A 27,758-nucleotide genomic window follows, 5' to 3' on the forward strand; every position below is an offset into this window, starting at 1 on the left:
TAGTCCCTCAATCAAGTGCTGGGCATATGTGAGTGACATGGCGGACCTCCGGCAACGGAAACTGGCTACACAAGATAACTGCTGAGGGAAAAAACGGCATGTTTCCTGGACGTGTCTGTGCCCATAAATAGCCAACAGAAGCCTGGGCAGAGGACTCACCTGTAGAAAAGACCTCTGCTTTCAACACTGATATCCTGAACAAATCAGAGCCCCTTGTTTCCCAGACAGGATACAGCCAGTTATGGAAAGGAAGGAATCTATGCATCTGCTACCCACCACCTTTCAAAACTTTTTTAACTGAAAGTTTACTAAAATGAAAATTCAAAATCCACACAATGTTATTTATTGGTACACTGACATTAAAGATAAATATTTAAGGAAAGGATATGCATCTGCCAAGACATGAATGATAACGCAGTTCTATTTTGGCCTCATCCTTGTGTTCTCTGTTTGGATTTCTCCATTAGCAGAAAAAGTTTCAGGCGGTTGTTTATATCCTTGTCTCCTGTTCACCCTGGGTACATGTGTTACAGTTTAAATAAAAAGCAGCAATATGAGTTTCACGGGATGGATTAGCTCACATTCTACTTTGTATCCAATGTCATTCAAAATGTATGGCAACTAAATGTGTCCACTCAATTTGCCAATACATCTTGACCAAAGGAAATTTTAATTTAAAATTCTACCCATGAACAAATTAAAATGGGCACCTACAACAATTTGAAGCAAATACCAAAGAGAAACGACAGGAGCAGGCATTATAGAAATGACAATAAAGCTCGACTTGACTTGACTTGAAAGTGATCCCAGTGTCAAAGAAAGTGCTACACTATCCTGCTCTTCATCTACAAGTCAAAAGTACCAACCAAACATCTTACAATCTATTTACTACATTTATCACTGAAAACAGTGTTTACTTCTTCAGCTTTACTTCTTCTTCGCCTTCAATTGAACATTCAGAATTCTACTGCAAGAAATGTTCCCTGGCTTTTCCGAGAAAGCATTTTTCGGGGTACGAGAATTGTGGGTCCAATTTCTGTAGTTGGGAACTCATTTAAAGTTTTTCATATGGTACAAAAACTTAAAAAAATAGGATAGCTCATTTAAAGACCTTGGCGCAGAGAGATGGATGCACAGATGGAGAAAAAAATTAAATCCAGAAAACACACAAGACCAGTGGTTCTTAGCATACTGCAGTTGCTGCAATAATGTCACTATTTCTGGTTTACTTGTGTCAGGATACGCGAAGCAAAAATCCCGCAGATACTGGAAACACTTGTAAACATAAACTGCCTATAAAGTACTGCGATTCTGTCAAAGTCAAGACTGAACCCATGAAATAATTGCTGAATAAACAACCTAATGAAGAGGCTTACAACAGATGTTGCAGCACAGTCATTGTGAGGGTCTTTAAATCTCCAAATTCACAATAGGTTTATTTATTAGTTGTTAATGTTTGGAGTGTTATGATTATTGATATACCTGTGCCAGTTAAAAGATGACTTGCATCTGGATTATCATTTTACACAACAAAATGGAAATTTTACATTTCACTTTTTTTTTTTTTTTTTTTTATTATACACTTCTCAGTGTGAAATGCTAGATATAAAGCTTCTTCCATTTGGTGCTTTCAAACATGGAAATGCTGTGGGGTAAAACATATGCAACGGGTTCAGTGTCACAGTGTTTTTCAATACTTGGTATTTTGTTCTTCTTAACCACAGCCTCATAAAAACACACTTCGATTCAATCTCTCTCTTGCACGTGTTCATGTCCAAGGTATGCTCCCTTCCTTGAGCTTTCCTGGGAAGGTTCTCACACCACAAGCTTTCCTCCAAAACCTGCTTCTAGACCAGATGACTCACTGCAACAGACGTTTCCTGGAAGGAAGAAAAAACCTCTCAGGAAATAACTAGAGAGTAGATATGGAGAACTGCGAGGGTGACAAAAAGTTTTGGGTCAAGATTGAAAAAAGGGGACTGCAGAAACTGCAAAGAGGGAGACGTTTTTTCAGTCAGTAGATCTATCCTGTCACTACTATACATAATTTAAAACTTTGTTTCCTCTCTGTGCCAGTGAGCAATAGATCTTGACCAAAACCTTTGTATGATAAGTACTTCCTTTTGAGTGACCTTTTTTACTTTCTTGTAACAAGTATGTTCTTTACCATAGGTTACTATGGACAAAATTTAACTTAATAACTAACTGATGAGACTTTCCTTAAAGGCTGCTTGTGCCCTAAACTTGGAACACTAGAAAAACCAGACCTGGACTTGACAGTAGTTAGACATTTTTAACGGCTGTTTCCAATCACCATTTTTAAAGGCTGTACAAGCATGGCCAATGATGGTTACCAAGGGCCGCCACTCTGAAGTCTAAGTCAAAGCCCCCTAGAACTGGACTGCCCTTGCAGCATCATCACTGGGGCATTGTGGCGTCGTCCTGTCCCTGCAAGCTGTCTCCCCGTCTGCCCTGGGGGCTTTTGCGGCCTCTCAGTACGATCAATATGGCTGAATATTCATGGAGCGGCCCCAGACTCCCTGATCAATGAAGTGTTACTTTGTGAAATGGATTCCTGTTTCCAAAACATTAGCTTCTATGTCCCTCCAAGCACCAGTGGCAGAAGGGAAAAGCACAGTAAACACATCAACAAGGAGAAACTAAATGTAAGTTCATACCAATTAGAAGAATTATTACAACCTTATTTAGTGAGTTTTCACTGATTGTTGACAATTTACTGTGAATATTTTTGTATACCAAGATCTGTGCTTATTTGTGATGCAATTTGCAATATTTTATGTAGGACTAAAAGCAAGCGTTTGGGAGGAACAAGGATGACGTAACCTCCATCTTAGTCAACCACCACCTTATTTGCCGGTAATCTTCTCATCAAAGCATCTTAGCTGGAAAACTTGAGCACTTGCACTCAGACAGGAGTAATCAGACACAAAAAATACACACATTTCCTGGACCTATTCCGTTCTTTCCGTAACTATGGTTATTGGATCACTCACAGATTTTAAAAAAACCTCTTTACTATACTTTTTCCTTTCACTGGGAAAACAGATCAACAGGACACACACTCCGACTAAGTGGATATTTACTAAATCATGTGACTGAGCAAATAGCACTTTGTAATATGTTTTCAAAATGCTTTACATCTCAATGGCCCCCGAGTAATACTGAAAACTACAGTTAATTAATTACAATTTATGTGCTGGACAGCAGTTCATCACATAGTACACAGTACAGTATTCCAAGAAAATCACAGACACAAAAATCACTTATGATTGCAAATTTTCATTATGAAGACTTGCACTGAAAAGCCAAGTGATGCAGAAGAAAAAAATACTTAAAGGTCAATAATTTATACTCAATATCAACACAAGATTTAAAGAAATAAAATAAAATTAAGCATTGAGGCATATTTGCGCCCCAAAAAACTCATCAAACGAACTGGTATTTCTGATGGTGATGAAGATGGTGTTTGTGAACACTTCAGGTTCTCGTTCATTCTCAAAGAGAATTTCAGTTTCTATTCAAACACCCTGATGCTGGCCCTTAAGTGGTTAGAAGGGTCCCGCCAAATGGCACATCCATATCCCTAAGCTCTGCTCAGAGAGGTTTTATCAAGATCCACTCCATCAAACACAGAACAGCTGAAAAAACATACAGGGATTATGAAAGGTGTAGAGTTGCAGGATATGACTAAAATTCCATTAGCAATACATTGACCACCCTCCCAAAATGACATCCAGATTAACTAAGGTCTCAGATTCACAGCAACTACCCTTTAATGATGGATGAAGAAATAAATTCAGAACTTCAAATTAAATTATCCTCATTCAAAAGTTTTAGCAATCCATACCATAAATGTAATAGTTAAACCAATTTACCACGTAACCAACACCCAAAAACTGTGGAGGTGCTTTCATTAATACCGTATCTACAAGACCACCCGTGTTCTTAAATGGAAATAATAAATTATACGGATCATGAATGCCTCAGGTGGTCTTAATTTATAAAGGTCAATCAACATCACGCCACAGAGGTCAAGCTTAATTTGTATAATTTTCAGTGTTTCTGACACTGTTGAGCAGAAAACAAAGTTTCCAAATACACGGCCAGTGGCTACGTTGGGTATTGCTTTCAGTTGTCCAACAAAAGGAATACTGTGAAGTTCTTGTGAATGACGCTTTCAGCTCAGCGACAAAATCAGCAGCTGTGGTTCAACTCCGGTAGAGAGAGGAGGACATACATGGAGCAAGAAGGGAGGCATGAGCCTTACTGGGAGAGCTCATCTCTTTCCAGGTACACAAGACTTAAGTCCATGGCAGGGTTTGGGCCTGAAATGTCCAGGCTGGCTCTATTAATGATGGCATTGTTGTGAAGTGCAGTGAGGATAACACCACAGCTGATGAAAACAACAGATTTTGCTTGTATTCATGATTGTGTCATTGATGGTGTCTGTACTAATGATATTGTTAATCAAGGCACCTTTGCTTACAGCCATATTGTTGATGGTACAACCAATTTTAGCTGCAGTGAAGATCATGCCAGTGCTAATGCCTGCACTAATGACATCATGGTGGATCGCAGCACCATTGATTGTAGCCACATCAACAACAGCATAGCTGATTACAGCTGCACAGATGATTGTGCCACTGATGATGCCTGCACTAATGGTACTACCGTGGATCGTGACACCACCGATTGAGGCTGTATTGACAACAACACGACTGCTAATACCTACACTGATGATACTGCTGCAAAGGACAAGACCACTGGTGGAAGCCAGTGACAATGGCACCATTCATTCGAGCTGTACTGATGATGTCACCACTGGCAATTACACAGCAGATGCTATTGCAAAGGTTTCTGATCCCTTAGGTAGTCTTGTTTTTGTCCTTATATCTGCCTTAAGGATGTTGTGAAACATTCTCAGAACCTGTGGATAACAAGCACATTAAATTCTCAAGTTGCTCATATAAAAGTTAATGGGAAGATAAAAGTTTTTGTCCAAGAAACAGTGATGCGCTGCATGTGTCTTATGCAGAATATTTTTAATATGCAGAATGTATTTTTCAATATCTATAAGGGCAGGGATTCCCTGTATCCATGTTCACAAACACAGAATATACACTTTATTCTAAATGAATAAGCACCCTACGTAAAAAGTCCTGTGCTAATCTAACAAATGGTCCACTAGATAATTTTCGATAGTCATAGTAACTTTGGAGCAAAAGGTAAAGGAGATTCAAGGGGGAGTGAAAACACACAGGTATCACAACAATCACAATCTGCAAAGATGGCATCTGCTTGCACCGAAAGGCAGATAGAGTTTACTTCCCGAAAAGGTGAAGAACAGGAACATTCAAGATGTTCATGACTGATAGAACAGGAAAGAATCAGGGAGGGATGCAGACTCGGTGCCTGAACCGATGGAAGAATGTAAGGAGGAATAAGCCTGCAATCTCTTGTAAGCATCAGTCACACATCATTGAATGAGCAGCCCAAAACAACAGACTTTGAGATGCGCTCACACACACACACACACACACACACACACACACACACACACACACACACACACACACACACAGAGCAACCTTTCAAGATGTTATCTTCAATGACATCCATTTGGCAGCGGTTGCTTCAGGTTGTTTAAGCTACATAGAGAATATGTGAATTTTATATATATATATATCTACATACTGTGTGTATATATATATATATATATATATATATATATGTGTGTGTGTGTGTGTGTGTATATATATATGTCGATATTTTTCAAATTATCATCATTATGTAGATTTTTGTACAACCTTACATTACTAATTTAAAAAGCCTTTCATAACTTCCAAATGTGTTTGAGCTATAAAGTTTATAGCTGTTTTTCTGTATGAGTCAAAATGCATGGGACTTGAGACAACTAAAGACAGACAGACAGACATACGGATGTGCGTTCCACCAATGTACACTATGCCTGAAATTACACAAGCTCTGTAAACTGAGGTGGGGGAGTCAAGTGTTAAATGAAGCATCTGAAGCAGACCTCATGCTTCCTATCACACTGGACTGGAGTAACTTCCGAATGCACCCATAAAAGGAAGAGCGCTAGTGCCTCAACGTTGTTCATCCTGGCCAGCTTCCATCACCCCAATGTTACTTTCGTACGATTCTTAGCTCAGTCATGGTTGTCCCCATGCCCCTCACCAGCTCACCAGACAGGATTGAGCTCAGACTGCAGGCGCCTACTCGCAGTATCTCCAAAAGGAGATTAGCAGATCAAGGCGAGCCAGAGTCTGTGGATAAAACTGTGGAAAAAACTGTGGACACAGAGGTGCTCACCTTCAAACTGGCCAGGTTAAACTTATAAAATTGTACAAGCACCAGGCTAAACACCTGCTTTCCAATACCAGAGAACATCATCTCACACGAAAACCATCCATGTCCTCGATTCCTTTTTTTTTTTTACAGATTAAATGAAACAGAAGTTAACAAGATCCATCAAAATAGGTACAGTATTAGTGTGGCAGTCTCAAGAATAGAATATTCCAGAACGCGTGAAGGTTAAAGTGCAGATGCTGGCATGACTGAAGATGCAGGAACTTCCAGGGAAATGAAGAGGTATATGGTTGCACAGAACTCTAGGACACCGTAACGCTGGTGTTCAGCCACACTAGGCCGGGGTGACCTTGGTGTTAGAGCCATGGTTGTGTGCAAACAGACTAATCGGGAATAAAATATGTTTAAAAAAAATGCAGTCTCTTCCATAACAATGTGCCCTAACACACTGCCCAAGCAACCCTCAGGCTTCCCGGAATGCAGAGTGACCATCATGCAGGTGTGCAGTGGCTTCTGCCTTAGAGCACAGCAGGAGCTCAGTGCAAAACCACCAGACCGATTGCCCCTGACTACCTGGAATTCATCACATGATCAGAGCTCCCAGACTCCAAGGGGAGTCGTCTGGAATCCTTCAAAATAAATTCTCCGGTGTTCACAAGAATTTGTTTTGCCTTTTGGGAATCCCTTAATAAAGACTACCATGTTCATCTTCATTGTACCTAAGAGAAAAATGAGTAGTTCAAGAATAGCGACAAAAAAAATGTAAAACTAAATGCGTTTCAAACAATATTTAAGAACAAAGACAGAACATTCTGGTAAGCATATAGCAAAGGTAACCAAACCAATGAATGTCCAACAGAACATAGTCTATTAATCTGACTGGTAAGAATTAGTAAAAATTTATGAAACTCTCTGAGAAAGTCAAGCTTCTTTTAAAAAAAAAAAAAAAAAAACTTTAATGATATATATATATATATATGCTGTTGCCACTGTCACTTAAATGCTGGGCAGAAAGCCTCTCGTAAAGCAACCTACACAGCGCAGCGAACAGGTTTTTCATTTACACACCAGAAGCTGTCTTTACTACTCGTCTAAGGACTCTCCAGCAGCCCACCATGTACTACTCAGCCTAGCCTTCTCTCCGAGTGGAATATGTCCATTTATATTCTGCTTGAAAGTAAACAGGAAGTGTGAGAGGCAGACAAGTCTGTCTCTTTTGATGACGTTTTCCTGTCTTTTGCAAAGCTTCCGTGCCTTCAGCTAGAGCGGCCATTGAAGGTCATCCTTTTCTCTTTTCAGGGTACACAGGATGCTCTTAATCTTCTATTTCAACAGATCACAGTCTGTATGATTCTCACCCTCAACCCCACTACAGGACAAATCTAAAAAGCATAGCTTCATCACAATGGTCATATTTCAATCATGACACATGATTCATCATCAGCCTAATGATTCTGTAATTACAGATAAGATTGCAAATTACAGCCTCAATAAATAAAGGTAGAATCTGTGATGTATTTTTACCAACCATCCCTCAAAGCACAGGCTCCTAATCTGCAGGTGATGTCTGGTGGGGAGACTGAACATCGTGCTCATATAAGCCAGTAATTCTGAACCCTTCTGTCTTTAACAGCTAACACCCAGTTTTTAAACACAGATAAGTAAACCATGATCATTGAGCCATAGGATCAATGAGGCCCACTCGCTTTAGGTACTGCCATATAAATCCACACACATATAAAGAGTACATGGTGATTACTCCAAAAAGTAAAGGAGAGCAAAAAAAAAAAAACTGAAGAAGGCTGAAAATAAAATGCTTGAAACAATGTAATAGGTGCTCACTTCCTGAGAAGCGTGGTTCGTGCTGTGTGGGTTTCAGCAGCCATACAGGCCTGAGCAGTACCCTACACAGTTGGCGGTGCTCTGACTGAACTTTCCTACCTTCACACAGCTGAACCTTACTATTGGCCAGGGATCAACATTTGGAAACACGATCACGACTGCACCTGATTTCACGACTCCTGGCACAACCCTGTCCCTCTGCTCAAAAACTGCAGCGCGTAGCCTTGCCGTACAAATAGGGAACAGGGAGGGCGTGGATGCACGTGTTGGCTTTACGAGCCCCCTTACTTCACTTAAAAGCACGAGACGACACTAATTGGCCAGAGCCGTCTAGCGGTGCCATCAGTTCTAAGCTCATTATTCAAGCATAAAGGGCATCCCAATGGTTTGCTAAGTTAGAACAATTTGCTCAGAGCGTACCTACCAGTGAGCTGATGGGCAAATCATCTTTTACACGTCTATGATGACAAAGCCCTTTTAACATCTCGCAAAATTTCTTGCTTTGCAGCAGGAGACCTAACAGAGGAAAATGTTGAAATGATCATTGAAACATAAACACTTTATTTAAACTAAATGTTTTAAAATAACTTGAGAAACATTAAATCAGTAAGGGACTGCCAACATGTCCTTATGTCCAGCATGTGTCAGTTTCATACATGTAAGCACAAAAAGTTGGGTGTCCTTAATGTACTTCTTTAATTTGAAGATAATTCACAGTAAAGGTTGTCTAGTCTTTTTTTTACTCCCCTGCTGAATGGGGGTTTTCACACAGTTAGAGCTCTAAAGTGCTGAGCAGCTGGGGGAAACATCTTCCAGCCAACCAGAGGCCACTTACAGATAGAACGCACTGACCTAATAACAGAACCCTTTGTCATGTGACGCAATATAAATGTGATAAATGTATCTGGCAGCTCTTGGGCAAATGGTTTGAGTAGATAGCTGGTTCTAAAAAGGGGGTGGGGAAAGGTATGGGGACACAGGCCAATAGGAGTTGACAGACAGAGAGGCTGCTTGCAGGGTGTAAAATTGGCATCCAATGACATCACCGAAGCACAAGCGCTCTGCTGGTGTCTCGTTTGCTCGCTACAGCACACCATGTATCACATGCTTCATGAGCATCTCCAGCCTTTGCTTTGCCTCAGTCCCTTTGAATGGGAAGCACAACTAACTGACATAACTAATCGTGTTTACTGTTCTTTCATAAGCGCAGCTGGATGTTTTATGTCAAAACAGCATATTAAGCTTTTCTAATCAGTGTAACAATGAGTGCAGAAACTGACCATCAGGAACTCTACTGATTACAGATATGTCACCATAACTGCTCTGCCACCTGCTGGCATGATCAGCCTTTCACTGCAGACACACATTCTGTATGTGGAGCCTTGAGTGGGGGCTGTTTTAGTCCTTCTCACACTGTACTTCCATTGTATTTTACCTATACTTTTTTAGGCTCAGTTCCAGACAGCGATAAACTTGGTGAGTGGCATCAGGCCCTGACATCAACAAAGAGATCTACAGCCGCACATCGGTAAATTGGAATGATTTACATTTAATAAGGAAGGACCGATGAAGCCACCCGTTGAAACTGTTAATCACCTCAGCGCCGTATTTCTGATGTACTGTGGGGCCTTCTTGGCCATTTGGGTGACGCTAAATCAGCTACGAGGGTGTTCACGGAGCTGCGTTAAAATGAAAACAAAGCTCTCCCTTTGGAGTATGACATACGATTTTACGGCTGGAAAGCCTCCGCTTCCCCTTCTGGCCCTCTTCCTGCTGCCGGTGACAAGCACAGCTCTGTAAAATCCGGTCAATGCATCTAGTTTCAACGCTTCCCCTGGGGACCACTTAAATAAGGACGCATTGGGGAAAGGGGAAGTATGAAGTATAGCTGCATGTTTTGGGGAATTTTTCCTGTGCTTGCGGTCATCAAAAACATATTCACAGCTATTACAAAGACATGGCTTATTTTTGTTGAAAATGTCAAGGCTCCGAAATTTCGATGTTAACTGGAGTGAAGTGGAGCCAGTCTCCATACAGGCGAGTTCTGAAAACTGACGTCTGCAAGTTGACCAAAACAGATCCATCTGTGGCTCTCCATCCTCTCAACAGACGAAGGCTGTATTATGTCTGTAGCTCATTTCAACGCCACTGTGTCCTCCCAGAAATTTACTGAAGCACAGCTCATGTTCTGACTCCTGAGCAGTCACGGGTCCCATATACAGACCACTATTCCAAAGAAAGGAATCCCAAAATTCTAATTTAAAAACAAGATTACATGAAAAAATTTGTTACATCTTATGATTTCTGCATTTTAAAACATAATAAAAAAGGATCATTGGTATGTAATTGTGACAAACTAGTTGTGGTGACTGTACTTCAATTTGTAAACAAACTGTTTTAAACCATGCAGAACGTTCTAATCAAATCATAGCTGTATTCGTGTGAAGAAATCTAACCTGGATGACATCTCTGTAAGGTGAAGGAAGGTGAATGCACTGTTCTGTCACGTGTGTAATGGAGAACACATACACTTGTGTGATGTATTGTTTAAGGACAACTGTTGAACTATCTTCTACGCATCTCCTTGTGAGTCTTCCTCTCAATCAGACACAGAACATGAATCTTCTAACCTGCTGTTACTGGCCACCTAGCAGATTCCAGGTCATGTGATCGCACATCAAATCCGTGTCATGTGAATCATGCACACGTAAGACCACTGTGCTCCCTCAGGAGCTTAACAGAGGTTCTTGATCTGGCTTCTTCAAACCAAACACACATTTTTCAGTAGGTACTTAAAGATCACAATGCCAAAAGCAGAAACAGTCTGGCATTTTTCTCCCAGGGAGAACTCAAAAAAACCCCTCTTTGCTGTCATTCTGCCCCTATAATCTTAGGAGAAGTTCAGTCGTTATCTCTCCTAACTCAAATCCCTGTGCTACATAAATCAAGCTAAGTCCTGGTTCTCCACATACACATGTGAGAGGGGATTTCTGAATATGGAGGAAAAACAGCTGCTTGTAATCAAGTGCAACCGTACCGCAAAGCTGTGGCCAGGTTTAGGTCCTGTGTGTGATATAGTCCCACAGTTCTGGTCAGGAGAATACGCTTCATCCACCCGCAGTCTGAGAACCCAAACAAAACAGCACATCCGTGACTAGACGAGACTCCCAGACTTTGAGACATTGCATCAAAAGTTTCTATTAACTAAAGTGGAAATAAAATGACTCATAAAATTGACTAATTTGCACAGGCATGTATATTAAAGGTAACAAAACCGTATTTATACAGGAAGAAAATATCTAAACAATTCAACTCAACCTTTACAAGAACTCTAAGAGTTTAAGCTCTCTTTAGAACTCTTCAGTTTGTATGATCTGCCCATTTTTGCATGGGTTTTCTCTGGGTGCTCTGGTTTCCTCCCACAGACCAAATACATGTACTTCAAGTGGATTGCTGATTCTAATTTGCCCTTAGTATATGACTCTTGCAATATTAAGACATCAGCTAAATGAGTTAGAGTCACATGTGCACAGGAACGCTGAACTGCAAGTGCAAGAAGTTTTTTTTTTTTTTTTAAATATACTACTTACTTTCATAAAGAGAAGTCTTAAAAGATATGCATTATTAACATAAAGAACTAGAGATTTAGAGCAGGAAGGGGCTCAAAGCTGTTTTGCCCCTCCGGGAATGTTACATTGCCACATTTTGCCCAGGAATTCAACTCCGACAGCAAAGGCAAATCCAAGAGTGTCTGCTCGCAGAGGTTCAAAAACAATGCCACAAAGAACACTATTAATATAAGGGAATAATAAAAAAAAAGATTACAGGGATACATAATTAATGCCCTTTTAACAATCTAGTTCCTTTGCTTGGTGCTGCATTTCTTTATTCTGTTTGTTTTGCACTTAGTGCAACCAGACAGTGTGTAACCTTGAAAGCACAAAGAACTGACGTCATACCTTTCAACTCATACTATACTAGAACAGGTCAGCTCATTTTATCTCCAGAACACCTGGATCATTACTTTAACAAATGCATAAAAGTCAAAAGGCAAATGATGTGGTGGAGGTGCTGTGATTTATTTATTTTTTTTTAACCTCACAAGCAAACAGGTATAGGAAATCCATCTTAGCCTCCATTTAAGCAATTTCTACTCGGCACTGCAACCTGCACAATTAACCCGTGTCTCCCTGGTAAAAATGTGGAGGGGGAGTTTCATTCAAGTGCTCACTCTCTTGTTCGGAAATGCTGCAAGAAAAGAGCCGTAACCCCAGCGGTGCATTCCAAGCCAGCCCTACGTAACAGTGTCCGCTGCTGAAAACGAGGGCAATTGAAGCTCATTATCATGAGACCGTGACTAATATCCGCTCTGCCCCCCCTCAAAAAAGAAAAGCAATAAAAGTCAAATTTTTCTTTCTGGCAGAAAACTTTAATTTTACATTAAAGTGGCCCTGTGTCGCCGGCTGGTCAGGGGAGGGGCTGTGGGTCCGCTCAGCATCTCATGTCTGACTCTCTCGAGCCACAGTCGTCTGTGATGTAATTATCTTTAAACTCCAGACGAGTGCTGCTTGCTGCCCGGCCAAGCCACCCTTTCCTCCTTTCCTCATTTGGGAGAGGGCTGATTTATGAGTGACTTGTAAGGGGAGGGGATGGGAGGGGCTTGGCTGGGCCTAGCCTGGGTAGGTGGTGGGGGTGAGTGAGGGGACGATGAGGCCTAGTGTTTGAAGTGCCGGCAGGGGTGATATAAAGTACACCTGGAGCGCCACAGGGCTCCCAGGGTGGGGCACAGCAGCAGAGGGCTGTGAGGGAGGAGGGGCAGGGAGACCAGGTCAACTCCTGTTTCCTTTTAGGCTGGTTTTTATAGCACACATCAAACAGGCACTCACTCCACCATGTAGCTCTGCCAAATGGGGTGCTCCTGGCCCTTTCTAATTCGGTATAAATTTCCTCAACACCCTCGGAAAAAATACAGCATGTCGTCACAAATGTTCCTGCTCACATTTCACTCTGACGTGAAATTTTAAATGCTTTCCTTTCTTTTTTTTTTATAAAGAACCACTCATTTCACCTAACAAACAGTAAAGTACTACAGTTCAATTTTACAGGCTTTCTTTTTTCATTGCTGCAATTATCAGTGCACTTAATGGAGTAACCATATGAATGTTGCCATATGAATACATCCCGACAAGGGATTTTAAAGCACCGAGGAGGAGTAAAAGCATCATTAAACATATTGAACGCAAAAGGTAGTATAAACCCTCTGATTGCTTCCGCAAAAAAAAAAAAAAAAAACAGCAATGAACACCCTACTTCTGACCACCTGCACTTAAAAAACCCAAGCCAAGCAACCACTGCACCTCTGACCACTTCCACTGAATAAACAAAAGCAAGTGACCACACACTCTCTGACTGCTTCCACAGAAAAAAAATCAAACCAGCAGCTTCCACATTTTTTATGAAACTTTCATAAAACTTTCTAGTACAAAATACAAATAAATAAAATAAAATAAATGTTTTGCCCCTTGAGAGAACAGGTCGCTGTAGATAAGATGCTGGTGTTACTGTGTACTGTCCTCTCACATCTCTGTTAGGCTGACCAGTGTAGAACAGAGATTGGTGCTGCTACACCTTATCACTCACTACACCCCAGAAAAGAACGCTGTACTCCTCCACCCCTGGAATTCTGCTGGTCCCACACAGAAGGAGTCCAAAATCCACAGAGCGTTAGTTCTGAGTTTTGGCTCGGACCACTTTTATGTCTGACTGAGCTCCCTCTTTCCTTCAGAACCGCTGAATCCCTCCCAGCTTTCCAAAAGGGTCTCAAATGCATGTCTTTCAGATCCACTTCTCCACTGATCTCCTGACAGCTTGGTATTTAATTTTCACTACACCACCTCTCATTTTTTATTTCTTATTTGACTCAATTCAACAAGCAGCTACTCATGTAATGCGGGTCAACAAAAACAATGGTATCAGACAGACAAAATTTGCTTTGATACTTTTATTTGTACCTTATATTCTATGTCCGTTGTGAAATTAACTTTTCTTAACTCTGAGCAACATGTTGCTTTGAATACAAGTGTCCGGTAAAAGAATAAATGAAAATGTAAAAGGGTAGTGACTGACCAGTGTAGAACAAATACTGGTGTTACAGTGTTATACTAAGTAATATATAACTGTTAATGGAGGTCACAGCCTGTAGATGGCAGGAGCTTGATGGCTGTAGACTGCAAGTATGGACCACGTTGCTATTCGCTTTAAGTTCATACTATTTGTCCGGTGCCCCTCAAAGCAATGTTGGTGCGGGATTTTACGACAAGCATTAAACTCCAGAAGAACGTGCTTGCACAGGCTGAACACATGCAATGGCCTTAACATGTGAGCCCTAGTTACCAGCACGGGCCAACTGGAGTATGTGGGAGCTTCGATGAGAACAGCTGTGTCATAAACATGAACAAGGGGTCATGTTTTTGCATCGCTTCTATCACTTTGCGCTGCTTCAACCTCAGAAAAACGTTACAGGAACGTTCCACATTAGCGGAGCTGAGATGGCTGACCAAGTTAAATATTTGCAGCCAGCGGAACCAGCAAAACAGTTGATTGGAGGCCATTACTTCCCACTGAGCGGTCTTTATGTGTGAATGCTTCCACTGGAAACCGGATCCCTTTTATTTGCTGGTGTGCTCGGGCTAAATAAATATATAAATGAAACCAACTTTCACTTAAGCACTAAAACAAGAGGGGGGAATGTCTTTGAATCTATTTAAAGCTCAGGTTTGAAAACCTACCTCTTTGAAGTTCACCTTGGGCCCTGTTCTTTTCCGCTTGCTGCCCTTTCGGTGCCCGCGACTCAAGTGAATCCATTTTGCAACCTGGGGAGGAGGCACCATAAAGGGGGTTGATCGAGAGAGAAAGAGAGCAACAGTGACCAGGTGACGTAGCACAAATATAACATTACTGGGTATAAACAAACCTTTGGGCACACTTTCCATCGCTTAAGAAGAAGCTCACCCACCCACACACACACACACACACACACAGTCTCATGGAAAGGACACTCCCGCCACTAAGGTAACCCAATTAGCCATCTCAGTGTGCAGTCGGATCATGTTTGTGTTCTCAGGCAGTCGGAGATGAAGGGATAAAATGTAGCGCTTCTCATTTTTTCCTTTCAAAGCGCTCAACAGCAGGATCAGATCAGCAGTTCCAGCTTTGGATTAGTTCAACAAGTTACACATATGCAAGTGGAAACCTTTCCTCCAGAGAAACACACAACTTCCAACAAAATAACTCAGACCCTTTCACATTATCACCCCAGAGGATTTCATTTTAAAAATTATATTTGATTTAACAAAAAAAAAAAAAAAAAAAAAAAGACAATTTCAGAATACATTTATGGACTATAGAACACAGTGTATAAGGGATATTGTACACAAAAAAAAAAAATCACAAAATACAAACTGACACATATATGTTTAGGAAGGTAGGGTAAACCAGCAAACAAGAAGCACATATAAATAATGTAAAACAACATCAGAAGGGGTGAACAAGACTGGAAGACCAGAGCAATGCATATGCCAGCTCAATATTACCTCCTGGGTGACTTCCTCCACCGGTGCCGAGCGTAGCCAAGCGGCGCTCCAGTGCAGCAGGGGCTGGGGTGGGCAGAGGAGACAGCGCTGAGCACGAGGACCACCTGTCCCCCTCTGACTCCATCAGACAAAGGAGGAATTAAACCCTCTTTAACTCTGGTGGCAGAGGTTCCCTGCTGCACATCGCCCCCAGTGCTCGTCGCATCTCTCGTAGGAGCAGCCCCCACCAGCTCCCACCATTCTTCTCAATGCTCTCCTCTTAATGTGTGTAGCTGCCACCTTCTTTACAGTAAACTCAGCTGTTCCGACTCAAAGGCAGAAAGAGAGAGAGAGGCTGGGAGTGATACAGAGAGACCAAAAAAAAAATAGTGAGACAGCGCGAGAGCTGGTCATCCAGCTGGATTCTCCCAGTGGGAACCGGTAGCCGAAACTGGTTTCTCCCACCACCCTGGACTTGCACAAGTGTGCGAGCAGAGGCTGACTGAAATCAAACTCCGTTCACTTCCACAGCAGATGAGGGAGGGGCCACAGCAAGAACATACAGAGGGAGACAGAGAGAGAGAGAGAGAGAGAGAGAGAGAGAGAGAGAGAGAGAGAGAGAGAGAGAGAGGGGGAGAGAGAGAGAGAGAAAGAGATACCGGAGCACACAGAATCATACAGACACACTCCCCATCTCTTTGACAATTCATGCCATATTGGTTAAATGTCACTTTTAACTGTATTAGAAAAACATACAAATGTAACCAGAAGCAGGTAAAAACAAGCACTCACAGAAACACAAGCATTAATAGTTCAGCCAAAATCACACATAGTGGAAGTCCATACTGTACTCTTATATGCAACGGTCAGCATGGTATACTATGAGCGGTGTACTAGAGTGATTTGTACATATTATGTATTATTTGGAAATGTTGTTTCAATCTATACAGCAAAGTTAAGCTGCTATTAAGAAATATATTTAAAATATATTTAGTATTAGGATAGTAAAAATTTTGGGACAATATATGATGGATGGCATAAAACACTGATAAGGTGCCATATGTATGACAGGGAGGAGCGTGCAGAATAGAAAATATTCTGCTTAATGTATAAAACACTGTACTAAAGTCTATACCACCAGTGTAATCCTAATGAGATACATTTTCAGGTGCAGCAGGTACAGATTTTACCTAAGAAAGTAACACTATAACAGAAGGACCAACCTGATATTGTTAGTTCCTTCTGCTAGAGATAAAAAAAAGTGTAAGAGATACGACAAAATTTTAAAGCACAAGGCACACAGAATTTACAAAAGACGTGTAAAAGAACAAAATCAATCATGTATACGCAATGCAAGTTGCTTAACATACAATAGTAACACACACAGATGTGCAGAAATGCAGTGAACACTTCAGCAGGGGTGTTTTGCATTGTATCCAGCTGTCCACATTCCCTCAGAACAGAGTGTGACAGAAAGCTGTCAGTGCCCCACAGTGTGTGCACGAATGTGTGTGTGCGCACACTTGCATGAGGAGGTGGGGAAAAAGGAGGAGGGGAGAGAGATGGAGAGCGACAGACAGAGAACGACACAGCTCCTGTAGAATACCAGCCCCCTCCAGCACAAGGCAGCCAGGCAGTAAAGTCTCATTGTGTGCTGGAATGCCAGGCATAGCTGCTTTATGGCCCAGACTGCTCACCTAGCTCCCCCTGCACGACAGGGCCTTTGGGGCCCCCAGGAGTGCCCAGTGTTCCTCTCCTTCCCTCCCTGGGTCTCGGCAGTAAAGACTTTATCACCACACGCAAAACCACGGTTTGTGTCCATAACACCCTCCTCCTCCAATATTTGCTTCATACTTCCATGCTGCAAGATACTTTTACACAGAGGGACTACAGCCAGACCAAATCCAAACTACTCACACTAAACTGCACATGGCTTTTTGAAAGGAAAATTCCCTAATCTTGTTAGATAAGGAAAATATTCTGTCTGGGAGTTTTGTCCCCATCGCTCTCTTCCCTCTTCAGGAAGTGTATGTGTGCCACTGTATGTTATTAAAACTCCTGCTTCCTGACGTTATTTATTTAAGGATGAATTGAGAACAGCACTATAGCTCATAAAACAATAAATCTTCAGAGTACGAATGAGGAAAGAAAAAAGATCTTGAAAAAGCAGCTGTGATTCTCATCTATAATAGTATTTTAATAATTAATTAGCAGGTGTTGTTTCTGTTGCGCCCTAAGAATTCTTTTAAAAGCATTCTTTGTAAATCAGTACAACGGACCAGTCCTAAAACTGGAGTGTCATTTTTTCTCGTTCACACATCCCCTCATTATTAAAACACATTTGTGCATCTTGAATTACCAGCAGAAAACGCTGAATCTGGATTAAAAAAAACTGGTGTACATTAAACATGTCATGCACTCAGCAACAATAGTAAAACTGCGGCAATAAAAGCGTCTCACCTCTGGAATGCCCGGCCTGTCCAACCAGTCGGCATAAATAGCTTCAAGGGTGAGACCTTGCCTGGAACACAATAGGGGAAGAAATAATTATTATTGTTACTGGAATGGCTATTATTATTGTAGACAATAATATGAATTTAACATTCAAGCCACAGTATGGAAACACCATCCTTGGAAAAACGTGATGACCACAGCATGCTGAAGTTTCAGGAGAAGAGTAAGCAAAGATGTGTTAAGGACAGAGAGCTGCACAGTGTCCACAGTAGCCAAGCAGACCTCTGGAATGTCTTTTTCCCCCCAAACAAAGCGCAATAATTTCAAGTATTTTGACTCATTTGGCTTTGTGTACATGACACCGACTGTTGAAGTTGAAGTTTGCCTAATTCATTTTTTTCCAATGATTAATAAAAGGCCACTCTGTGCTCTTACTTAAACCAAGGCATCATTTTAAATGAATCTGTAATTAAAGGAGGAGATCTAAAGACCACTTTACCCCTGCAACACATCATTGACTAAATTAATTAAGTTGCTTAGATGGGATCATAATGTAACCAGTGAAGGTTATATTCCATAAATAAGGACAGGACCTTTACCTATACTGCCAAAGGTAATCTCATTATTTCTTTGTAAAAATCTAAATGAGATCTACTTAAACTTTTCTTAGCATAAGAAATTAATCTCTTTTGTTTCCCATTTTATGGACAATTCTTAGATTTAATGTATCAAATCCCATAATTATTACTTTGAAATACATTTTAAGTGGTGCCATTCTGATATAATAAATATATACAAGCAAATTTTATTCAGTCAATTCAAATGGTCAGAAAGAAGAAGGATGAATAGCTCCCTGTAGCGCATTTTCTTCCCCACTCTTCACGATCCAGCGAGAGCGCTCCTATAGGGTGCAGGACACTGGGAGGTTACTGGTCCCAGTGTCAATCAGTTGTGTCCCATTAAAGCCAGACTGCTGTGCCAAATATGTGCCATATATCAGGGGGTATTCTAGTGGTCTCTTTCTCCAGGTGGCAAGAAACAAGGGGCTTTTCTTCTGGGAACTCTGCTTTGCAGACCAACCCATTGAGCTTGGGGGTGGAGAGAGTCAATACTTTATCCCCCCATTCCCTCTGTGGGCCTCCAGTGGTGGATAAAGAAGGATCTGGAGTCATGGTTATAAAAACAGGTATTAGATTACAGCATTCACCTTTTAATTAGTGCAGATGGGTCATACTTTTATTTCAAGACTAAATCTCTGGTTAATCCCACTCAAAAAAATGGCGGGCAACAACATGCCACTCCCCCTCAGTGTAACTGGAATTCCTTTTGTGTAGAACTGTTTACAAATCCAGATGGTGTTCAGACACAAATATAGACTGTCCTTAGCTTTAACTTTAATTCAGTCAGTCACTGCCAAGCTTAGAGTGAAATCGTGGCATGGTAAATGTACACAATGCAACATTACCTCACCCCTTTAAAAGCAAAACAGAGAGGGGGGGCAGCAAGGGGGGGAGGGGGGGGGAAGATGGAGCAGAGACAGTGGGGGTGGAGGGAGGCTGGAGGCAATTAGCCTTTTACTCCCTAATTAAAAGGAGTGGGCCGGATGGAGACTTGGGAACCGCGAGTTCTCGCCTCATAAACTTTTCGTTTTGAAGAAAGTGATTCAGTAGCAACCAAACAGGCTGACTGTATGACTGATTAAACCCTTCCCTGTTCATTTGAGCTGAGTGACTCTGGTCCCCTTCAGCAAACAAATAAATGGACAGTTGGAATACCTTGTGCTTTACAGAACATCTGCTAGGCTGCTAGGAGCAGGGAAGAATATTTCTTGGAATCAAGACATGACTTTAGTCACTGCAGTTATTAGATGGAAGCAGAGGTTGAGTTCCATGTAATCCTAATAAATGTGTTTAATGATTAGTTAAACACTGGTGGCAGAACATTGTCAGCCTGAACAGTAGTGAGTTGGATAGTGCTGAAAACGGGGTCTTTATTGTCCTCCGCTCGAACCACACTGAATGGGAGCAGTACCATGGGACGTAAGAGATATCAACCTGTAAGCTGTGCCCCACTTAGCAAGACCTGTTAAGCAGAGAGATGATTTACTGTAGTCCTCTGTTCCAGTAAACAGGAGGTGTGATTAATTGTAATTCCGCTGTGAAATCTGTGAACTAGATTACCAACAAAAATGACGTTGATCTGTTGATCATGTTGGTCAATTTCCTTCACATTTTTGCATTTATTTTAAGAAATGTTACACATACCTTTCTATTTCTGGAAAACATTCCAAGAACATTTGCAAAAAATCCTGAAGACAAATAAACTGGAATCAATTAATCATTCTTTCAAAGAATTTCACTGTTTTATAGATATAAAATGCTATGATATACTTTACTGAATACAGTTAGAATATCATCACACACAGAAAACATGAACGATATTAAAATTATGTTGTTAAATTGCAGATGTGACAACTCTCCATGATTCAGCTGAAGAGTAAAATTATTTAAAAAACCTGGGCACAACATACTAAATTACTGTACGTTTAACTCTTCTTTGCTAAATGAAGTAACGTAAATTACGTTAAATCACAAATAAACCTATGAACAATAAACTTAAAAATTTTAATTAATACAGAACATTGGTGAGCCTTGTTAGTCTAAATCTACTTCAACCTAATAAAAGGTACTGAAAGAAAAAAATAACTGTACATTGGAAATGCATCACCAGTGAAGCAAATTAATTATTCCTGGATGTATCTATCTTCTTAAAAACCAGTACAGATACAGAACATCAGGATGTCACAGTTAAAAAATTAAGCTGCCTACCTGAGAAAGAATGAGCTGACCATGGTATTTTTCCACAAAATTGCGAAAAAATTTAAGAAATTGTTTTTCACCTACTTTATTTGACAAAAAACTCAGAAGAAAATAGCCCTGAAAGAAAAAGAAACCGAACATTTAAATGGAGCATCTGGAAAAGGATCAGAAAAGCACTGCATCTTACCTAATAAAATTTCTATGCTGATACTTCAAATAGTGAGCTATTGAACAAACAGTAAAAATACAGTAAATACACATATCAGTTTACTCAAACAGTTTTTGTACCTCAGTGGTATAGTAACTGTTTGGTGGCATTGGGGGAGTGCCTATGGTAGCCTTAAAGAAATTAAGTAACAGTATATAAATGGATGTATTCATAAGTTTGAAAACTGCTATGAAAAGAAGGACTGGGGGGGGTTTGCCTAGGTGCAGTTATTACCTGGATCTGAACAGGAGCCTATGGCTAGATGTAAAGTGATTAGCTGGAGAACTGGGAACACTGGACAGGTACTGGTAGGAGGCAGTCAATTTCTTACAGAGCAGTATAGTTCCCACAATAGTTCCATTATGTCAATTTCACAAAACCAGCATGAAATTTCCACTTGCAGTGGTCAGGGAATGATAATATTGCTCCATTGCAGAGCAAAGCTGGCTTCCAGTAACAGCACAAGAAGACTGCATGTTAAAAACTTTTTGGGGTTTGCTAAGACAGGGTGTACAGAGCTGCATCTGAATAAATGGTAATTAGTGAAAAATCCCTTATTGACTCCTCTGCTATAATAAAAAAAAAAATAAGGCAACCATGTATTGGACTTTCATAGGAAGCTTTGTAATAGTGAACAGTCTGAACTTTAAACTATTTTTGTGCATAAAAATATCTCCTTTTTTGGTTATCAAATCTTCAGCTGGATATGACATAATGCTTATTCTAAGTCCATTGATGATTCCCTTGAGAGAGATTTGTGATTAAACACAGCAGAGCTGAGAAAAGCCTTCCTTGTTCACAGAACAGTTTTGATAAGTTGCCTCCTATCAGTGACCATTTTCTGTTTGGTCTCTCCAGAAAGAAAACAATCTCTGCTCTCTCTTTTACCCTTTTCATAAAAGAATGCAACTTGACCATCTCACCTTCAGGTAGTGAACTTGCATGAAGGTTTTGCTTGGATTGAGGCCATGCTTCACCAGCGAGGCACCCGATTCGCTCACCTCCCCTGTGCTTTCCTTATTGGGCCTTTAAAAGCAAACATTGCCATTTGTCAATTAAATAAACACTTTTTTTTTTTTTTTTTTTTTTTTTAACATCCGCACAGATTCACAAAGCAGCAAGCCAAAGCCTCTACACGTAACCATGTTTACAAAGACTGAAGAATTTCAATAACACAACCCTTGTACCTGCTGTATCATTTCAATGAGGTACTAAAAGTAATCTTAATAGATTCTTTAACTTGTATATGCAAGTACTTATACAGGTAAAAGTAGAATTTACTTTTGGAGATCACAAACCTTTCTAACCTTCCATCTTGATGTTAATTTCTAACAAGATTTCAACTGAAAGTCGTCTTCCCTTATGGATACTTGGGGAAAAAAAACGCAGCAATGAACTTCCTGCACTCAAGGTTAAACACTCAAACAATGGTAAAACTCCCTATGCATTCAAACAAGAATACAGAAAAAGCAAAGAAGCCCAAAATATATGGGCCATCTACATATGACAAGAGTGGGTATTTCCTTTCCATATTTGCACCAAGTTGAATCAGGTAACCTTCTGCCTTGACAACCGCATACAGTTTCAAATGGCTGCCCGGCGTGACATTGATTAATAATAGATGCTGTGGGGCATGAGGGCATGCTGTAAAGCTGGCTCAGGTACACAGAGGTCCCGTTTTGTTTGGTCTACCTTTCATTTACAGCAGGCAAGAAACCTTTATTGACTCCTTGAAAACCTTTTCAGTGCACGTTTATTTTGGCTTGTGCTTTTGAACTGTGCTGCTATAGGGAGATTTCGCAAGCAGCACTCCTCTGTCTCCTGTACAACAAATGTCCAGATATTTGTGATTGTAGATGGTCATTTCTAGCAAGCCTTCAATGATTAGTTGATGAACAGTTAAAAGAACCCCTTTTCATGTGATTTGTGTGTACAGTTTACCTAGGCACCCGTTTCTGTGAGCATACAGTACATTCTTGTTCCATGTGGAGACGACAAAGTGCAGGTCAAGCTTCTGCTGTTGAGGGTTAAGGGCCAATTATTGGCACTGCTAGTGTCAGATGCGGAAGGCGGTCACTAACTCTTATTATCCCTGCTCTCCAGACAGAGGTTTTATCAGGACTACTGGGCACCTCTGCTGCCTTCTGTTTTATTTTTTTCTTCCCTCCCAACACAACCCCTCCCCCAGGTTTGCGCTTTGTGTGCTGGGCAGCGATAAGCCAGAACCCCTTTCAAAAGGCACAAGCAATTTTGCCGAGCTACCTGTGAACAGTTTGCAGGGAGCTAACTCCTGACAGGTATACATCAAACACATGCACAAATGCCTGCTAATGAGGCACAGGCAGGAAGGATGAGGGGGTGAATCACTGCCACCCCCTCACCGGCTGCGCTCATTCTGCCAAAGGCGGCCAGCACTGGCAAACCACAGCCCATTGACAAACCCATCTCATTACAAACAAAAGGTTCTGGCCTGGATACGACATGGGGAAGAATCACAGCTCTCTGGGGTAAAATAATTTTACTTAAGTCTGTTAATAACTCACACTGACAGGAAAGGCGCCTACTCACACCATTGACTCTTTTTGTTGGAAAGACAAGAGTCATCTGGGAGAACACACGACAACTCAGACTTAGTTGAGAAAATGAAGGTTTTCTATGCAAGAGATTAGTTAGGGGAATGCAGAGAATGTGGATTACTGTGTTTTCAGTTGGTTGTCAACAGATCAGTCATGCAATGAGAAAGAACGCCAGTGTCTTTGCTCTGTGCTCTGTATGGTCATGTCAAACAGGGATCAGTGATGAAACATAAACATGGATTATTATTTTTTATACATTTCTCACATTAGAAGAAAGTAAAGCTTGTAGACTCTTCAGCTGGCCGTGGAGAACCAATGGAATAATGCAGTTCATGATAGCAAAAACACCTTTCCTTACACGGCATTGCCTGTGTTTGATGTTCAGCCACATCTGGGTTTGTTTAGCCATCTAGGATGCGGACAGTAAAACACCATTACATATCGTGCTATGTATAATGCACATTAGGGGTCAGAGTGGAAACACAGAGCGTGCACATGGAGACAGACAGAACCCACGTTGTGCACATGTAAATAGAAAAAAATACAGACATCGAGTCACTTCCTGCACTTAAATTCACCACTTTTCCATGGAAACTGTGTTCATCTCCTTAGCTCATAATGAATCCGTAATTCCAGCAATAAACTCTTAATCCTGGTAATGAATCTTTAATCTCAGTAATAAACCCTTAAGACCCACATAAATAAAAGTCACACTGGGTGTAAGAAGCGTACGCTTCATGGTTCTGGATCAGACCTGTCAGATGTTGCTCAGAAATGTGTAATGCATTGCAACACTGAAACTCCAGACATTTAAGAACACCGTGGGACAAGCTCTCAAAATAGAGCAACAGTGACATATGGCCTCCCTGCATACAAAGTGACCCAGTGAAATATTTAAAATTACAGAGATTCCAAAGATATGGCATTATTATATTGGAGATATACTGTTAATATACCCCAGGTGCCATACGCCAACAGTATTTTTGATAAATTATAAATGCTGTTCCAGGATGATACGAAAGTTTATGAAACATAGAGCTAATAAGTAACACACTACAATGCGTTACAGTTACTTACAACTACAAGTAAAATGCATGAGGAAGATTCCATGATACATTACACATGCTGCACTTACATGACACTTTATGAATGCTCTATAGATTAGCAGTGCTGCTGAAAATAGAGCAGTGCTAATACTGTGTGACAGGGGCAGGCAAATCTGGTCTCCACAGGGAGCAGGGTGTGCTTGTTTTCCTGCTACATCATGTCCTAATTGTTGAGCTGAAGTCATTACCTGAATAGGTGATGACTCACCTGCCATTCCAACCGACTGCTAATTGAAAGGCAGAACCGAAAGCCACAAGACTCTGGGACTTGGGGACCTGATCCGCTCATCTCCACTCGAGGCATATACCGTGTTATTAGTTGGTTTAAGGGCGCGACACATTGTCGATGGTGCCAGCTCCAGGTATACCACATTTTACACAACTTTGGTCATGAAGTTGTGCAGAATAAAAGCCAGTGGCATCATCAACGCTAAGGTCAAACATAACAGCCCAAACAAATCATTCCCCAAGGCTTCTTTGTGTCATAAAATGCAGAGGAAGCCAGAAAGGTTGGCTTCAAAACACAAAAACTCCAACCTCCTGTTAGAGGGAGGGATGCCAGACATCTAGCACAACACAACTAGTGCAACAGGGAGGTGAGAGTGAACTTCAGACCCACCAATAAGAAAGACCAGCACTGAACTCACAGAGGGCTCAAACAAATTACAGACAGACAGATACAGACAGGTGGATGGACAGACAGACGGACGGACAGACAGACAGATATACTAAGCCTGACTGAAAGATGGACTGAAAGAAGGCAGAATGGGAGGCAGACAGGTAAATGGCCACACTGAGCAACAAAGAGAGGCGAGATGGACAGGTGGACAGAAAGGCCCACCGGAGGATTTGTAGCTCCTCTTCTGAGTTCTGCAGTTCATCACGGAGCCTCCTCCAGCGCAGCAGGGCTTTGAGCTGACACTGGTCCTCCGTCTGGACACGGGAAAGCTGACAATTGGAAAGGGCAACAGGTGGCGTACTAGTTAAGAAGATCCACTAATAATACACATGTACACTTAGAGTGGGTGAATGAATCCCAAATTGATTCGGTAAACAATAGGCTGCACACATGATTAAAGATTGTGAAGTAATAACCTCAGCAAGTCATTCTGGATAAGCATAGTACATGAGTAAATAATAATAAGGGTACAGGAGTGAGTGTGAGAGATACAGACTGCTAAGGTCATTTTTATCAAGCAGCAGGGAAAAGTAAAGAACAGATAATGTGCTTAGCAAGGAGGTATAGAAATGTGAAGAAAGAACACTAAGTCAACTGTCACATTAGAGGTTCATTTGAGGAGTTGTTTTTGCTGTGCCTGAGGACCCGCGGGTTAAACGCATGCATACCTGCACGTCAGGTGAAATCATTCCTTTTAAACAACTTCTGGGAAGGATTATCTCTCCTGTAATCTAAGAGCCTGCCATGAGTGTGAGCAAAAATGCGAAAATCTTTATGTGCTATGTAGTTGTTTACTTTGCTATCGCATACATACAGGTAAAATGAAGCTTTCGGCAACAGCTCACTTTTTTTTTTTTTGCTCTGAACTTAATCACCCAAGAGTGTTCAATAATTTTACACTGTTCAGTCCCTTGTGGTTTACCCACATATTTAGTATTACATCCATTTTCCTGCTCAGTTGTTGCTTTTATTCAAATCAACTCACAGAGTACTATAGCAATTCATGTTATGTACCTTAGTCTATAGTATAACTGCTGGAAACCAAATTATTACATTGGTATTTTGCTGATGTCTTTGTCCAAGGTGATTTACCATGTTAGATACTTTTAAGTACCTTAGTGTAGTGTATTTACCCATTCACAGAGCAGAGAAGCGTAAGATACGCTCAGATGCGGACACTACAGGGGAACAGTCACCTGTTGAATCCACACAAACATGGGGAGAACATGGACACTCCAAACGGACTGAGTCAGAAAAACAGAACCCATGTCTCACCCCACAGCCTAGTAGCTGTGAGGCAGTAGAGCTTCCAGCTGCAACACTGTCCCACCCAAATCGCAGGTATGGATTCTTAAACAACAATGTGCCTGCAGCCGTAACACCGATTTGCATTATGCACATATTTCACAAGATAATTCAGTGTAAAAAACTTGTTTAAAATACATGCAAGTTCTCCTGTGGATTTAATTGGTAAGAGTACAACTTGCAAACACATTAGTACAGCAGCTTTTCAAGTCATTTGAAATGCAGAAATACAAAAATTTTGTTCAACTCCTACTATTTCTATGCAAATTTTATACCCTTTATGATAGAGTCCCTGCCACTGGAAAAGGTAATATGTCTCATTACAACATGAAGAACAGATAGCATGTACTGTATAGTGGATTAACTTAATCTGATTGAGTTATTGTGACTCTCCACAAGAGAGGCAGTACAGAAAATGAGATGAGATAATTATGATTTCAAACCAAACAATATTAATTCAACAAATGACTGAAGCTTTCTGCAAAAGCCAGGGAAAACATCAAATACAGACTCTTATTTTTGCAATACTAAATTCAATACAACCTTCTGACCATGGAATATATAGTGAAATCATGACCAGACTTTATATGTACTGCAAACGAGTATCACTTTATCATTTATTATTCAAAATTACACAAATAACTCATAATGTGACTTTCCTAAGTTACCCTATGGTACAAGAAATTTGTCACTTAACTGTTTCAAGGCAAAGCCCTCCTTCTTCTTTCATTGCAAACATAAATGGTAGTTTATGTAGTCCTTAAAACCATTACCAGCCTATTTAGTCATTGCTAATGACCTAATTTTTCTCCCTCCCCTTCAAAGTCTGACACCCACACCAACTCAA

General features: G+C 40.9%; 1 protein-coding gene across 4 annotated transcripts in view; it reads right to left on the reverse strand.

The window, feature by feature from the left end:
- aopep (aminopeptidase O (putative)) overlaps nucleotides 1–27,758 on the reverse strand; it is a 62,517-nt gene that overhangs the window by 16,369 nt on the left and 18,390 nt on the right. For 3 of the 4 annotated variants that reach the window (XM_029259497.1, XM_018759423.2, XM_018759424.2), the window contains 7 exons: nucleotides 25,769–25,875; nucleotides 22,169–22,271; nucleotides 21,047–21,154; nucleotides 20,483–20,526; nucleotides 18,225–18,285; nucleotides 15,786–15,848; nucleotides 14,982–15,065 (listed from right to left, as the gene is read on the reverse strand). In XM_029259497.1, the coding sequence (XP_029115330.1) occupies nucleotides 14,982–15,065; nucleotides 15,786–15,848; nucleotides 18,225–18,285; nucleotides 20,483–20,526; nucleotides 21,047–21,154; nucleotides 22,169–22,271; nucleotides 25,769–25,875 (570 nt within the window). Of the gene's footprint in view, nucleotides 1–8,634; nucleotides 8,710–14,981; nucleotides 15,066–15,785; nucleotides 15,849–18,224; nucleotides 18,286–20,482; nucleotides 20,527–21,046; nucleotides 21,155–22,168; nucleotides 22,272–25,768; nucleotides 25,876–27,758 lie in introns of those variants that run through there. The other variant, XM_018759425.2, reaches the window with a different exon arrangement.

The sequence above is a fragment of the Scleropages formosus genome, chromosome 17 (genome assembly GCF_900964775.1).
Source record: "Scleropages formosus chromosome 17, fSclFor1.1, whole genome shotgun sequence".
Classification (NCBI taxonomy): domain Eukaryota; kingdom Metazoa; phylum Chordata; class Actinopteri; order Osteoglossiformes; family Osteoglossidae; genus Scleropages; species Scleropages formosus.